This window comes from Mesocricetus auratus, unplaced genomic scaffold, assembly GCF_017639785.1.
Source record: "Mesocricetus auratus isolate SY011 unplaced genomic scaffold, BCM_Maur_2.0 Super-Scaffold_100004, whole genome shotgun sequence".
In the NCBI taxonomy this organism is placed as follows: Eukaryota; Metazoa; Chordata; class Mammalia; order Rodentia; family Cricetidae; genus Mesocricetus; species Mesocricetus auratus.
In genome coordinates, this window is record NW_024429189.1 from 22,411,705 (window position 1) to 22,427,912 (window position 16,208).

The 16,208-nt window shown below is 41.8% G+C and overlaps 1 protein-coding gene across 10 annotated transcripts in view; it reads left to right on the forward strand.

Moving 5' to 3' along the window:
• Fmnl2 (formin like 2) overlaps nucleotides 1–16,208 on the forward strand; it is a 270,315-nt gene that overhangs the window by 227,803 nt on the left and 26,304 nt on the right. For all 10 annotated transcript variants that reach the window (XM_040745349.1, XM_040745348.1, XM_040745347.1 and 7 more), the window contains exons 10-13: nucleotides 7,850–7,924; nucleotides 10,447–10,557; nucleotides 12,236–12,385; nucleotides 14,489–14,590. In XM_040745349.1, coding sequence (XP_040601283.1) covers nucleotides 7,850–7,924; nucleotides 10,447–10,557; nucleotides 12,236–12,385; nucleotides 14,489–14,590 — 438 coding nt within the window. The remainder of the gene's footprint in view (nucleotides 1–7,849; nucleotides 7,925–10,446; nucleotides 10,558–12,235; nucleotides 12,386–14,488; nucleotides 14,591–16,208) is intronic.

A 16,208-nucleotide genomic window follows, 5' to 3' on the forward strand; every position in this document is an offset into this window, starting at 1 on the left:
TCCCCAATGAATCATCTTGCTTCCCCTACCTCCATGTACCTACAACTTCAAAAATGTGAGAGTCCACAGTGTTCCCTGAATTCTCTGAACTAACAGCGTGGTTGTGGCAGAGCTGTAGCTGTACAGCCCAGGTTTAAAGATCTCGTTTAATGTGGCAAAGGCACACCGTTTCTGTTCCCACAGCACCTCACTTCCAGCAGTGTCAGAGTTTAAAGATACAAAGAGGGGCAGCTGTGTTGAGCAGGACCCCACACATGTGGGTAGCCAGTGGCTGCGGTATCAGATTGCAGTATATGGTCTGAAGATGGAAGATAAGCATGTTCGTATCACCCTGTTAATCAAGTTTGATGAATTTGTTTACATGGGCTTGATTTATCAGTGTCTTGGTTACTGTTCTGTTGCTGTGAAAAGACACCATGGCCAAGGCAGCTCATAAGAGATGGCATTTAATTGGGGACTCGTGTACATTTTCAGAGGTTTAGCCCATGATCATCATGGCAGGGAGCATAGCTGTAGGCAGACATGGTGCTGGAGCATTAGCTGAGAGCTACATCTTCCTGCAAAAAGGAGAGAGGGGGAGAGGGAAGTATGGAGTGGGCTTTTGAAACCCCCAGCGACACACCTCCTCCAATATGACCACACCTCTTAATCCTTCCTAAATGGTCCACCAACTGGGAACCAAACATTCAAATTTATGAGCCACGGGGGGCCATTCTCATTGAAGCCACCACACAGTGATTTGTAATGAAAATGCCCTGAGGTTCATAGCAGAGCTCTTGCTTCTCGGTTGTGCAGGCTGCAGTTTGTCTGCTTATTTACTTGATTCCTGGTATCCCACTCCAAGCAGGGAGACTCTAATATTCTTGGTGGGGTAGCATGGTGCACAGAGGGCTCCTTCGCAGTCTGTATGGATGGGTCTTTCTGAAGCTCCTAGAGTCTCTCCATACAATACCCACTCGCCAGAGCCTTCCTGTGGATGCGGGGAACTGAGGGCCGAGCCCGTGCAGGAACGAGCAATGCGTCAGGAATGGCGCATGGCATGGTGGCACCCACCTTTAATCCCAGCACCCAGTAGGCAGAGGCAGGCAGATCCCTTTGTGTTGTAGGCCAGCCTACATAGTGAGTTTCAGTTTAGTCAAGAGCTATGTAGACAGACCTCAAAAAAAAAAAAAAAAAAACAAAGTTCAGGAATAGCAAATTTTAGCTGCAATAGTGTACTTTAAAATCAAACAAACAAACAAAAGTTACATTTATTATTTGGGGCTGGAGAGATGACTCAGTGGTTAAGAGCACTGGCTGCTCTTCCAGAGGACCTGAGTTCAGTTTCCAGCAATCATATGGTGGCTCACAACCATCTATAGTTGAATCTGGTACCCTCTTCTGGCACAAAGTCATACATGCAAATAGAGCACTCATACAAAGAATAGATAAAGAAATCTTTTGAAAATTACATTTATTTTTTTGTGTGTGTCTATGTGTGTGTGTGTGTGTCCATGCCTATGATTATGGATATGTGTGCTATATCATATATCATATATCCGGAGGTCAGAGAACCATCTTCTTTCTACCATGTGAAGTCTGGGGATAGGTTTGGCAGCAAGTGCCTTTATCTGCTGAGACATCTTGCCAGACCCTGGTCTACCTTTTTTAATTTAAGTGTTTTTGCATCTTGCATTATGTACATATTGTTGACAGATGGAAATTATTGCTATGACATGTAGCATGCAGTCATATCTGCATGCAAATATGCTTCTGGTTTATGCATATGCTTTTTACATTTCTTATTACTGCATGTGTATGACCATGTGTGGCACATGTGTTACAGCACACATGTGGAAGTCCGAGGAAAACTTTATGGAGATAGTTCTCACCTTTATGTGGGTTCTGGTGTTTGATCTGAAGTTGTCAGGCTTGTGTGGCAAGTGCTTTATTGCTCAACCATCTCACTGGCCGTTAGCCGTATGTGTCGATGACGCATAGCATTCTCACGATGGCCAATGTGTAAATTCTGAGAACAGTGGAAAACCAATGTCTTCTACTTTGACCAAGTTTCTAAACTAGGCCAGTTCAAAGGAGAGAAGATGTATGTTCTTCCAACCATGTCGGGCCTGTTTTGACCAAGTATGTAGGGTGGTCCAGATGTGAGCAGCATGTCCTAGTAATAAAACATCACTTTGATGTGGGACACAGCATTTGCTACCCTTCCCACACACACCTTCTCGTTTTCTATTGGATTGTAAACTACCCATGCTTAGTGATTGCTCATGTCACATAGACACAAACATGCATCTGACTTGCATGCTCCTCTCCCTCAGCAGACATGAAGGGGGCTCTGGAGCCCCAGCCATCCTTAGGGAAACATGTCGGAGAGCGTCACCTGAACTCATTACTGAGGAGTGGTAGTGGAGCAATCCGGATGTGAGCATGCAGGAGTTTGAGAGAGCCAGCCAGGAGCAGTCACTCACGCCCTTTCATGATTTCCTGTCTGTGTCGCTAGCACATTCACCAAGGAGCTATAGAAAGGAAGGCATCTAATTCATTCGTTTTTGACATGTTTATCTGTTTCATAGCACTCATGTTCTTGACCTGGATTTCTTTGTTGACAGAATAAAGTGCTCTAAAGAAAATACATTGAACGCTCTTTTTAATGCCTATTTCTGTTGTGTATACCAGGACACTGCAATGCTTTGGGGGCATCTTCACCACAAAATCAATTATTGCTTGTTCTGAACTTGCTGTTGTTTCTGTGGTGGTTTGAATAAGAATGACCCCAAAGTCATATGTCTTTAATCCCAGCACATGCCAAGCCTAGAGTCTCTCTTCTCTGTATGTGGATCAGGGTGTAGCTCTGAGCTACTGCTCCAGTGCCTGCCTGCCTGCCTGCCACCGTGCTCCCCACCATGATAATGGACTAAATGAAACTGTAAGCAAGCCCCAACTGAATGCTCTATAGACGTTGAGTTGGTCATGGTGTCTCTTCACAGCAATAAACAGTGACTATGAGAATCTCTTTTCATTAACTACTCATATGTAATTTGTCTTGTTGTTGTCCATTTGCCCTTTCTTCTGCCATGTAAAATCCATTCTCTCTAATACCCCAAATGGAATCATCTATGAGTTACCACAATGCAAAGATGCCTTGTACCTGTGTAGGCACTGGCATGGGCTAATTCCTGTTTAGCTGTATCCTAGTTCCCCATGATAACCCAGAAAAAGTAACTAAGTCTTCTTGGTGTTGCTCAGATACAAGTTGGATAAATTGAGCTGATGGTTTAGCTATTTAACCTCTGACAGTCAAAAGAGCCGAGGGGGCTGGAGAGATGGCTCAGACGTAAAGAGCATTGGCTGCTCTTCCAGAGGTCCTGAGTTCAATTCCCAGCAACCACATGGTGGCTCACAACCATCTGTAATGAGATCTGGTGCCCTCTTCTGGTGTGCAGGGATATATGCAGACAGAACATTGTATATATAATAAGTAAATAAATCTTAAAAAAACAAAAACAAAAGAGCCGAGGATTTAATCAGTATATGAGTACATGGACCATTGGTTCTCCTAAACTAGCCCAGAAAACTTGAATGCTTTGAGAGGCACAGATTCCTAGTATCCTCAGTGGAGGCCTTTCCTCGCTCAAGTCTTGATTTAGAGTCCAGGAACCTGCTCCCTTTAGAAGGACTATCAGAGTTATTGGTAGTCTTAGGGTTGTTATTGTTCTCATAAAACACCATGACCAAAAGCAACTTGGAGAGGAAAGGGTTTATTTCAGTTTAGTACTCTCAGGTCACACTCCATTGTTGAGGAAGGTAGGGCATGATTGCCAGGGAGGGACCTGGAGCTAGAAACAGAAGCTGAGGTCATGGGGGAACACCACTTATTGGGCTGCTCAGCCTGCTCTCTTATACAACACTATGCCCATGGGTAGCACCACCCGCTAATGGATACTGCATCAATTATTAATCAAAAAAATTCCCCCAGGCAATCTGATGGAGGTAGTTCCTCATTTGAGGTTCCCTCTTCCCAAATGGCTCTAGCTAGTCTCAAGTTGACAAAATATTGTCCAGCACACTCATATATACATGTCAAGTGTTAGACAATGAGTGCCAGCCTGCAATATTTAATAATTGTGCTTTTAACCACTGTCATAGTTCTGGAGAGAGTTCAGTATTGTCTTTCAGAATATATTTTAAGACTTTAAGAAATTGTGTGTGTGTGTGTGTGTGAGAGAGAGAGAGAGAGAGAGAGAGAGAGAGAGAGAGAAAGAGAGAAAGAGAGAAAGAGAGAAAGAGAGACAGAGACAGAGAGACCAACAGAGAGACAGGGACAGAGATGTATGCATGTGGGTGCCTGTGGAGGTCATAAAAGGGGATGAGATTCCTTGGAGCTGGAGTTATAGGTGTTTGTGAGCCACCCAATATAGGTACTGGGAATAAAACTTGAGTCCTCTGTAAGAGCATCAAGTTCTCTTAAGCACTGACACCTTTCTCTAGCCTTGTGTTATCTTAAGTGGGATGTGTATCTGGGCACTCTAAGATAAGGCATCCTTTAGGGATTTGGTTTGCTACTCTGTAGACCTTTCCTAGGACTATTTGATCTTACCTGAGTGTCAAACTCATTAATACATTAAAGGAATCAGATTGTCAAATCGCCCTGTCAACTTCCTAATATGGTTTGATTTGAAAGACTTTGTCCTCCTAGATTTGCATTGTCATTGTCACTGTGGCTGTTGCTTCTTCTAATTTACTGCATGCCTTTGAGCTCAACAGGGCATTGATCTATGTCTACTTCTTAGGAGTTGGGGAGCTGTTCCCAATCTAAGAATGTCTCTTGTTACCATCCTCCCAACACAAGAGTTAGGCAAAGCATTCTCCTGAGAATAAAATTCTGATGTTAGGGAATCTGATATGGAATATGTAGGTTATAATTCCCTTTCCATGGCAACACAGGGTATTTTCATCAACCATGCAAGTGACACTTGTTCCTTTGGGAAGATATGCTGATGACACAGTTGGGGGAGCAACAGCCTCACTGCCTGTGTTTAACAACTTTTGTTTCCAGGACCTTGACCTCCATTTGGAGCCATCTGGACAGACCGTGATGTACATAGATCTCTGGTCCTCAGCCTTTCTGAGGCATCAAAAGGAACCACTGTGCCTTTAATGACATTTTTTCTCTTTCATTATTCTTGTATCTTTATGTGCCGTGTCAGTATGCTCATGTGTGTGCAATAACCACAAAGGCCAGAAGAGAGCATCGGGTCTCATGGAACCAGACTCACACATGGTCATGAGCTTGCATGTGGTTGCTGGGAATGGAAGCAGCAAGGGTTCTTAACCACTGAGCCACTGCCCCAGCCTCCATGTGCTTCTAAATGATGCTTGCCAGTGTCACCTCCATCCTAGTGGGACTGTTGAATAGACTCTCCAGGGACAAGTATTTTTCAACATAATTTACTACAGATTATTCCCAATTGGAGACTCCTCTCTTTCCTCCAATGTGGCCTCAATGTTCCTCTGTCTACAGCAACTTTTTTAAGGCATTGTTGTTATACCCTGTCTGTTGTGCACCACAGAGAAGGAGAGAGGTGACATTTATAGATTCCAAAATTTTTAATGAATCACCACATAAGCAAGTCACTGACTGATCAGGGCTGCAGGACAAGAGCTCAGGGGCCTTGTTTCTCCTGTCAGCCCCAAGCAGGGGCAGAAGTAAGGTTTTTTAACACAAAAATCACCAACATTTGTTGCTAAGTTACACAACTTTCACCTGTCAGGAATAAACGATTAGGGACTTTCCTTCTGTCTTATCACTGTTGTCTGACATACAATGCAAGCCTTTTAGTCCAGTCAACCAGATTTATTTGTTCTTTCTGTTGTTAGGAACAGCCATCATGTTTCTAGAGAACTAAAGATGCATAACAACAATTTCTGTGGTTTAGAGAGGAGGTTGGGCAGCCATTGGAAAGTTCTCAGCTTCCCTAGAGCTTGGGAACCTGAACTTTATTTCACCCTACAGGTAAAATGGAGTCTGAAGTCAATATGGCAGTACTTAGGCCAAGGTGCTTTTGCCTACTCTCTTCAGTGTCTTAGTTAGGGATTCTATTGCTGTGAAGAGACACCATGGCCATGTCAACTCTTACAAAGGAAAGGGTTTAATTGAGGTAGTGGCTTACAGTTCAAAGATTCAGTCCATTATCATCATGGTGGGGCATGGCAGCGCGCAGGCAGACATGGTGCTGGAGAGATGGCTGTCTACCATGGTACATGGTAGCTGAGGGTTCTGCTGGCAATAGGAAGTGGTCTCAGACATTGGGTGGTGTCTTGAGCATATATGAGACCTCAGCCCATCTCCACAGTGACACACTTCCTCCAACAAAGCCATACCTACTCCAACAAGGCCACACCTCCTAATACTACAACTCCCTTTGGGGCCATTTTCTTTCAAGCCACCATAGACAATTACAAGTAAATGGTGAGTAGTGATCAGAATCCTGGCAACTCTGGTCTAAAGCTTTGTGAACATTAGTCATGTTAAGATTTGGCAGTCTTGGTAGGATGAAGGCTAGTCATCTGCACTTCCCAGCATCACTGCAGGCCCTGGAGTCTTCAGTAAAGACTCTTGTCTGCTGCCACCTGCTGGGTCTCTCCATGTAAAATGTGATGGCAAATAGAAGTGTTGTCATCCTTTGTGAAGGGTATTTTGATACAATTGGCTTTATTATCTTCTATTCAGTACAATTAAAATAGAGACCTTATGTTAAGTATCATTCTAGATGCTGAAGATGTAAGAGAAGTAAAACATAGCATTCATATCTTTGTTGCACTTTCTCATTCTCAATTGTATATATGTCCATATAGGATTTGGCATGACTGAATTAAATGGCTGCATTATTACATTTTATGAAATGCCACTTAGGAGGATTCTTGAAGACTGGGATCACAAATGAAATCTGAGTATGCTGTCTTTAACACATGTAGCCTGATTTAGCATGCATGTAGTTCAAGTGACCACTCTCAGAAGGCAGAATTAACTAACTAGTGGGTGTAGGGTTTGGTTCCAACAAAACCACCCAAGGGCAAGGTCAGAATGAAGATTCATACTGGATTTTGTGAGTGTGTCTTCAGAGAACTATAATTTGGATATAAATGTTTGACTGTTCCTTTTTTCTTTTTATTTCTTTTGTTTTACTACATGTCTGTAACTTTCATGTAGATATACCACACCACACCCTGGGATCCTGGAGTTTGGAGTTCTTTGCCTAATTCTTTCACATATTCATTAGAAACAATACTTTGAGATAAAATGTGTGTGATTCAGGCTGGTGGGCACACCATCATAAGTCACTGCAACTTTCTATATACACCTTCAGTGGATGAATTAGAACCGTTCCCAGAGTGTCCCTTTTGTACCATAATCACTGTGTTGTAATTATGGGATGTTGTACTGTGCTCAACTTATTTGAGGCAGGCATAAGATTATGGCCAGTCTTCCTTGCAAGGAGTTTAAATGCCAGCTTATGTAGGTCCTTCAGTATCTGTCTGAAGTATAATGTAATACAGGACATCTAGAGCCAGTTGGCTATGAACTGTATTGTGGATATATGCTGAAACCTTTGGGGTGCTGAAGGAAGAACACATTTGATAGCATCAAAACCATAGGAACCTAGGACCTGCGTCTGGTCTGCTTCATATCTCCATTTGGTGGCTAATTAGCTTTGAAGAAAAGTTAAGGATTATATAAAGGGAGATAGGAAAAAATATTCTGAAGATAATTGTTAGTACTAAAATTTCTGTAGCTAGTTTTGGAATACATATGTTAGTTACGTCATATGCATGATAGCAATGTGTGTTCTAGGTCTGCGGAGAAAAGCAGCGTTTTGAGAAGTTGATGGAACATTTCAGAAATGAAGATAATAACATAGATTTTATGGTGAGTTATCTTGCTACTGCATTCAACAATGCAAACTCAATTTCAGTACCACCCCCCAAAAAGAGAAACACTCAAATCGACACACACTCAAATCGACACACTACGAAGAACAGGAAAATGAGTTCAGTAGTCTCTTACAGGATGTTGTCCCTCATCTGTATGTTCCCTTTTTGGATTTGCTTTCAGAAGCAGCAAGGAAAGATGGAAGAGTCTAATCTATTTCTCTCCAGAAAATGAGGCCTCTGATAAACTTCCTTGGCAATTCCATTGAATGTCCCAGCTTCCCAAACAATCTAGTCCCCATATTAAATGGTATAAGTCCCTTTAATGTAGTATGAGACTTTTTTTCCCTGTGGATTTTTTTTAAATAACTGGAAAAAAATCAGAACTGACAAGATTTATTTTAACTTTATTTAACTGGAGAACCTAAACTTTTTTTTTCACAATATCCAAGAGGGTCCCTTTTCCACTAAGAGAATTCATGTGTCTCTGAAGCTGTCCAGTATATAATTGTTCTAGTTCCATGTGTTGCTATGATGAAAGCAATAGAGAGGGAAGTGGTTTATCTCACTTGCAATTGCAGGTTCCAAGCTATCATCATAGAAAATTCCCCACAGCAGAATCATGAGCTGGCCATCACATCACAGCAGTAGCTGGGCAGGGATGAATGCCTGCTTTCTTATTTGCTTGCTCGTTTTCAGATTTATTTGTCTGCTCATGTACAATTCCAGACCACTGTCTAGGGAATGGTACCACCTAGTGTAGGCTGTATCTTTTCATATCAGTTAATCAACCCCCCCAACCCCCTAGACATGCCCAAAGGCTGAACTAATGTATGTAGACCTTCATCAAGACCTTCTTCCTGGGCTAGAGAGATGGCTCAGAGTTTAAGAGCACTGACTGCCCTTCCAGAGGTTTTGAGTTCAATTCCCAGCAACCACATGGTGGCTCACAACCTTCTATAATGAGATCTGGTGCCCTCTTCTGATGTGCAGGAAGAACAGTTTATACATAATAAATAAATCTTTAAAAAATTGATTCCCAGGTTAACCTAGAATGTATGAAGTTGAAAATTACCATTAATTATCTCAGTAACATATATTTAAAAAGAATTGGTTCAATAAAAATAACGAAAATAAAAGATAAAATAAATGGAGAGAGGGAGGGCTGGCAATACAGCTCAGAGGTCAAGGACTTGCCTGATGTGTCTGGGACTGAGTTTGATTTCCAGTTCCTGGGAGTGAGGAGTGGGGGGACAGCAAGTGGTTTTCCAAATGGCTTGTGAATCTGGTCCTTCATTGTTTTCCCTTCTTCCCAAAGCCTCTGCTGGGTTATGCCATAGAGGCAAACATGAGTAAGGCATTGTTCCCATCAATAGATTGGCATTGTTGGAAACAGCATGGGTCCTTATTTATTAAACTGAGGACTGATTTCTGAGACAGGTCTTAAGGCCAGTCTTTGCAAGGAAGCCCTGCAGCCAAAGCGCTTATGGTCTCCTGTTGGGCAACTTCATGGAAAGATGTGTGCAGGATTAGTTACTAACTTTTGGTAGGATAGAGCTCAAACTGAATTTTCTGAAGTAATTACCTTGTGGTGAGCAAGGTTCAACATGGTTTGAATGTTACTCTTTGTATTAATTTTCACATTTTGTATGATCTATGTTTCTGAAGTAATTTGTACTTTGCTCCATATACCTATCTAACTCTTTAAGAACAGCTTTCTTGAAATTAGATTAACATAGCATCTACTTCACCCATGGAGAGTTTATGATTTGGAGTGTATAACCATTCACAGTCCAATTATAACCACATTCATCCCTTATGTATTCCTATGCCATTAAAATTGTTTCCCATGTGCTTTAGTTTGGGATGCTCTGCACATTTGATATGGATGAAATCATGCAATGGTGGTCCTTTTTCATTGGCATTTTTTTCATTTACCATGACATTCCCAAGTTCATCCATGTCATAACATGTATCAGTACTTCATTGTACTTGATTGTCATAGACTATTCCATCATATGATTATCCTTCGTTTTATTTATTCATCAAGTGATGGACATTGGGTGGTTTCCCACAGTCAGTTGGTATATATGATATTGGGATATTTATGCACTTTTTCATGGGAGCGAGTTTCTTGATTTCTCTTAGTTATGCAATTGAGTCCTTAAGCCATTATGACAAACATGGTGCTCAACATGTTGAGTAACTCATGTCTTCAAATGGCTGTATCATTTTACATTCTCACTAGCAGTGGGTGGTTTTTCCCCTATGTCTTTGCCAATATCATATACATTTTAGAAATTACAGCCATTCTTAGTGACTGTGAAGTAGTGTTTTATTGTGGCACCTCTTCGATTCCTTTAATTAAAAATTACAAGATTTTTTTGGAGGTTTAGTGACATTAAAGAAAAAGGAATTAGTGTAAACTGAAACTTGTGAAATGAAGTATGTGTTCTGGATGTGCTTAAATTGGGAGAAAGTACTTGAAACCAATTTAACCCTTTGGAAATTTCATTTCAGGTGGCTTCTATGCAGTTTATTAATATTGTAGTCCATTCAGTAGAAGATATGAACTTCAGAGTTCACCTCCAATATGAATTTACCAAGTTGAGCCTGGATGAATACCTGGACGTGAGTATCACGATCTTTTTTGGTGTCGTTTTTAAGAATGGATTTATCGCCTGTTCTCTGAGGTTCACTTCATAGTAACTCCAGAATGTCTGAAGCACTGTGAGGTTAACAATTGCCATGCTAGTTAAAGGGAACCGATTTGAACGATGCAGTTTGCCAGCAAAGCTGGATTCAGTACAGAATTCCTGGGACATTTGTGGATCCCCCCTGCCTGCAGCCCTTTTAGTGCTGGAGTCAGACATCCTCTGGGAGCATTGTTGCGACTTTGCTTTGCTTCTCAGGCTCTGTCTGTATCAAGTCTCATTGCATCCTTCATCAAAACTGGAGAAAAATTTTATTTGGGGATCACTCTGGAGACCCGATCTGAGCAGGCGAGATCAAGCCAAGAATGTTGTAGCATGCGTGAATGCTTAGAGCATAAAAATGTAGCGAGGAAATGAACACTGCAGACTTCTTCCTGGAGCTGTTAATTCTGCAAAAAGTGTTTGCTGCTCTAGAATACTTGCTTTCACTTCTTGGGATAAAGGAGTTTAGTTTCTTTTTCTTGCTGCCTCACAGAAGCGCCAGGCCAGTTCCCTGAAGTTCAATAAAAGAACAGAAAGTATAAGTGGTAGTCATAGATGTACCCCAGGGCCTTTCTGTCCACTAGATGTGCGCCCCTCCTTGTCACAAAGCTTTTATTTTCCCATTCCATGCCAATGTACTCTCTTTAAAACAAGTTAAACTGCAGGGTTTCAATTTAAACCAAGAGAAAACTCATTTTTCTTTAGAAATTATATCATCTGAAATTTCTCTTAAAAATACCAACCCCCTAATCTTATACTGACTTAATTGTGTTATGTTTGTTGCTGGACTCTGATGGATAGGGATCATTAGAAGGACGATATTCTATGCATCTAATATATAACTATTTTATTTGTTTTCAAAGGCAGTCTTCTTGACAAGTGGTCATTGATATGCTTGTTAACTTGCTGTCATCATCTATGTGCTGGATATTATTCTGGTCCCATATTTCCCCCAGATGTGTGGTTCTAATGGGTGGATTCTCCGATTTCTTCAGCCTCTAATGTCACCTGAGAAATAGCTAGCTGGGTTGCTTTAGGACCCTTGGTCTGGGACATAGTGAACTGGAAGATACTTTCTGATTCCTGCTTTTGGGATCAGCTGTTCCTAAGGCACCACCTTAGGAAATGAATCCTGTGTGGGGACTTTTAGCACTGTGGACTATAATAACCCAAAGTCAGATACGAATACAACTGGTAGCTCCTAGCTACACTCTGTCCCCAGACACCAATCACAGCCCTGGTAAGATGTCCCCTACTGCAGTCTTCTTCATAATGCCCCTTATTTTTCACATGGCTTTTAGCTATTCCATTTCAAGTCCTTCTTTAATGCTTCTGTGGTCTTGATTTTACTTATGTGTAAGTGTTTTAGGCTAGAGTAGGAAGGACGTGAGGGACGTATATATGTATATATGTAGCATGAATGCATGTGTATCTGGGAAATGGTCTAGCTATACCTTCTTCACAGGGATGTGCTGCAATTCTCTTCAGGATGATGTGTTAAACTCTGGTGGGGAAAAGCAGGCTACTTGCAACAGAATGAGTAGAGGGTTGGGTAATTGCATAGTGCGTCTACAGATAAATGAGTACCACCTTCTCTGGCATTTTGATTTTAGAAGCTGAAACACACAGAGAGTGACAAGCTGCAGGTACAAATACAGGCTTACCTAGACAACGTGTTTGACGTGGGGGCCCTGCTGGAAGATGCGGAAACCAAGAATGCAGCCTTGGAGCGGGTGGAAGAACTGGAAGAAAACATCTCTCATGTGAGTGCCTCTCAGAGAGGAAAGGGCCCTGGCGTCCAGGACGCATGAGCTGAGGCTACCTTTTGTGGTAGGAAGTGGAAGGGTTTGGAGGGTAGGGATAAGCAGCTTCTGGGCCAGAGAGCCCTCAGATTCCCTCTGGGTCTTTAAAGAAGGAAGGTATGTCTCCTACAGGAGAAACCCTTGCTTCCTTTCCACTTAAATGCTGTTCCATTTCTCCCAAGTCACGTGCACTAGCAATCCCAGTTGGGAACACAGATGAGTAGGATGGCTGACAGCGTAAGGGTTAGAGAGGGATGTGAAAAGAGGGCAACTGGCCTGATGAAGGAGTCTCAAGGTAACCCACTTTCTCAAAGTGGCATCAAAGCCCAGGACATAGGACTGTCTTGTGTCGCAGATGCAAGTCTCCATATTCCTTCCTCAACAGCGCCTCAGATGCTAGTCAGGTTCGTTTCAGCTGTAGAGATTTTACAGGAAATCACTGGCTTGGTCATCTGTGGTCTCCTCTGAAGAGGCAGGTCCCTCTGGTATAATGCCAACTGTACCGCCAGACAGGGTCCTGATTTTGTTTAAGGGAAATTTACTAACCCCAAATAAGTTAATGTGAACCAATATTTAATATTGAGGACTAAATTATTTCTCAAAAACCCAAGCATTGTGAGGTCTAAATTCTTGTTCTCCCTGCTCAATGGTGCATCTTGGGCCTCATATATGAGAGGAAGTACTATAACACTGACCTCTTGAAAACAAAATTCTTGTCATGATTTGATTGGAATTTTCCTTTTTTTTAAAAAATATTTTTAAAAAGTTATTTATTTATTATGTACACATACAGGGCTCTGCCTGCATGTATGCAGGCAGGCCAGAGGGGGCAACAGACCTCACTACAGATGGTTGTGAGCCACTTTGTGGTTGCTGGGAGACTTGAACTCAGGACCCCTGAAAGGGCAGCCAGTACTCTTAATCGCTGAGCTGTCTCTCCATTCCCCGGAATTTTTCTTTATTATGAAGTGAATTGTTTCTCTTTGTAAGAATATTATTTTTCACTGGGTGATGGTAGTGCACTCCTTTAGTCCTGGAATTTGGGAGGCAAAAGAAGGTGGATCTCTGTGAGTTCTAGGCCAGCATGGTCTACAGAGCGAGTTCCAGGACAGATGAGGCTACACAGAGAAACCCTGTCCTGAAAAAACAAAAGAGGAAAAATGAAAAATGTAGAATTTTTCTCTCTGAAGAATGCTTTTGTGTCCCAGCACTTTAAAGTATTACATGTGTTTATTTTATCCTTTACCATCACTGTGAAGCCGGTCTCCCCAGGGCTTATAGTTGAAGTAAGGTTCCCCACTTTTATAACTGCATTGACATATGTTTGGCATCTGCCTAGTAAGAGAACTTACAGGTCCAATTATTTCCTTTAAAAGATTTGTTTTCTTTCCTTTTCTTTTCCCTTCTTTCTCTTTCTTTGTAATTACATGCTTAACTTGTAAATGTCTATCCACTCTTCTGCCTTGCCTCCATGGTTGCCGTTGCCTATGATTATGTCCTGTGGGAAATCAGAAGTTGCTTGGTTGTAGAACTTTATGTGACAAGGAACTACTTCCAGCTTCCTTCCTCCACTCCTGCCTCCCCAGCCAGCCTTGCTATATTGACTTTTATATAAGTAACTGCCATTATTTGGGTAAAAGCAAGCCATACTTATTTAGCTGACTAAAATGATATGGCCATGTTTTCTGGATCAACATTTTACAGCAGGTTTGCATGATGATCCCTTTTTTGGGGGGGAGATAGGGAGTAGCCCTCCACTCTTCCCTACTTAATTTTTTTCTGTTCTTGTTAGCCCCAGAACATGGAGGGAGACAGGGCTGTGCATGTTCAAACACGGAGAGGCTGTTGTGTGGGTTATGGAGGCTACATATATATTATTAATTTTGGTTGAAACAAGTCTTCAGAAGCACAATGCAAAAATTAATGTTTCCAGAAAATAACCTGTAGAATATATGCAAGACTCTAGTGGGCCCCTCTTTGTCTGGGATTTATACTTCTGAGGACCCAAGGATCTGGTCAGGATGATGTGTGTTGTGACACTCTTTCCTTGTCACAATTTCACAGCTGTCTGAAAAGCTGCAGGACACAGAGAATGAAGCCATGTCCAAGATCGTAGAACTGGAAAAGCAACTCATGCAGAGGAATAAGGAACTGGATGTTGTCCGGGTAAGTTTGCTGGCAGCAGCTACCCAGATATGGCAGGGAATTCAGTGAGCTCCAGCTTTAGGCTGGTCCAGTGTGGAGCATGTTCATTGCAGAGGTGTGTGCCAATGCAGTGTGTTTATTGCAACCATTTCGAGGGTGGTACTCAAAAGTACACATAAGGTGTGTGTACCCATGTGTGCGAAATCAAAAACTCCAGCCTCAGTATTTCCTTATTACATTCCTTTTGGGAGCAACATTGTCTTCCCATCTTGGGGAGGCTAAGTTGGTTCTGTGGATCCTCCATGTGGTTGTAAATAAAAACAAAGCATGGATTTGATTCGTGCCACTTATTTATTTTTATTAGGGCTTGGAATTCATTGTATTTATTTATTTTGCTTTTACTCAAAACAGATTTTTTGGTTGCTATGGAAACAATTCACCCCACAGGGTAGACCTAAAGGTATTTACCCCAACCCAAAACCCAGTGCATTTTATTATCAGATAATCCTAGCTATTTGATTTTGCCTTGCCATCATTTTACTTTAAGTGTCAGGCACTTAGGGAGTACCATCCATGTGTTTGGAACTGTGTAGAACAGAAAATAGACATGTATTCAGGACTTTTAGGCACATGGCTTGCCTTCACACCATGGTTAATGTGATGGCACATTTTATGTGATGGTTATTGTGGCTGTGTGTGCTGTTTGGTATTCTGACACAGAGAGATTTGCACATTTACTTTCTGGCATACTATCCAGACTAAGTTGTAGCATATGGGTTCCATTCAAGTTCAGACACTTAGATTATTAATGATAGTGTGTGAAGAATGTTTCCATGTCTGCTGGAGGTCTGTGGTGAGAGATAACATGTGCAGGGCCCAGCCAGAAAGGTTAGTTCCACAAAGTCACTCACACTAGAATATCTGTGGACTCTTAATAGACACAGTCAGGACAGCCTTTGAATTGAATTTTAACTTTGTTTTATACTCTAAACTATGAGAATGGTAAGTAATTAGTGGTGGGAAGCTTTGGGTTGTTTTGTTAAATGCATCACCAAAGGAAAAATATTTCAGCAGTGGCTGTCCTGAGCTCAGTCAAGGGCCAGAGAAATCGAGCCATGTCCCTAACTTTTGGTCATTCATGAATAGGTCACCCCAGGCTTTGCAGAGTTTGGTTGCTTGCCTATTTATGATATATCTTCTTGGTACAGGGTCTCACTATGTAGCCCTGGCTGACCTGAAAAATCATTGTGTATGCCAGGCTGGCCTCAAACTCACAGAGATCGGCCTGCCTCTGCCTCCACAGTGCTTGGATTAAAGGCTACGCCACTATATCCAGCCTTTGCAGAGGTTTTAATCCTAGTCTGATTTAGAGCCTCTTGTTAGTTAATGCAGATCAAGGGGTTACAAGTAAATTGTATAGTGAAGGGAAGCATGCCGAACCACCAGGATATGTGTGGGATGTTCCAAATTCAATTTGGGGGATAAAGTCATCTCTGCTCTGCCCTTTTCTGCCTATGGAGAAAATGGAGTTCATTCCCACTTATAAAATGGAAATGAGTTCATTAACAATAGCAAATGCTAGAATACATTGCATGCGTTATTAGTTCAGTTGGTAATTACTGTGATTTGCACATTCTGG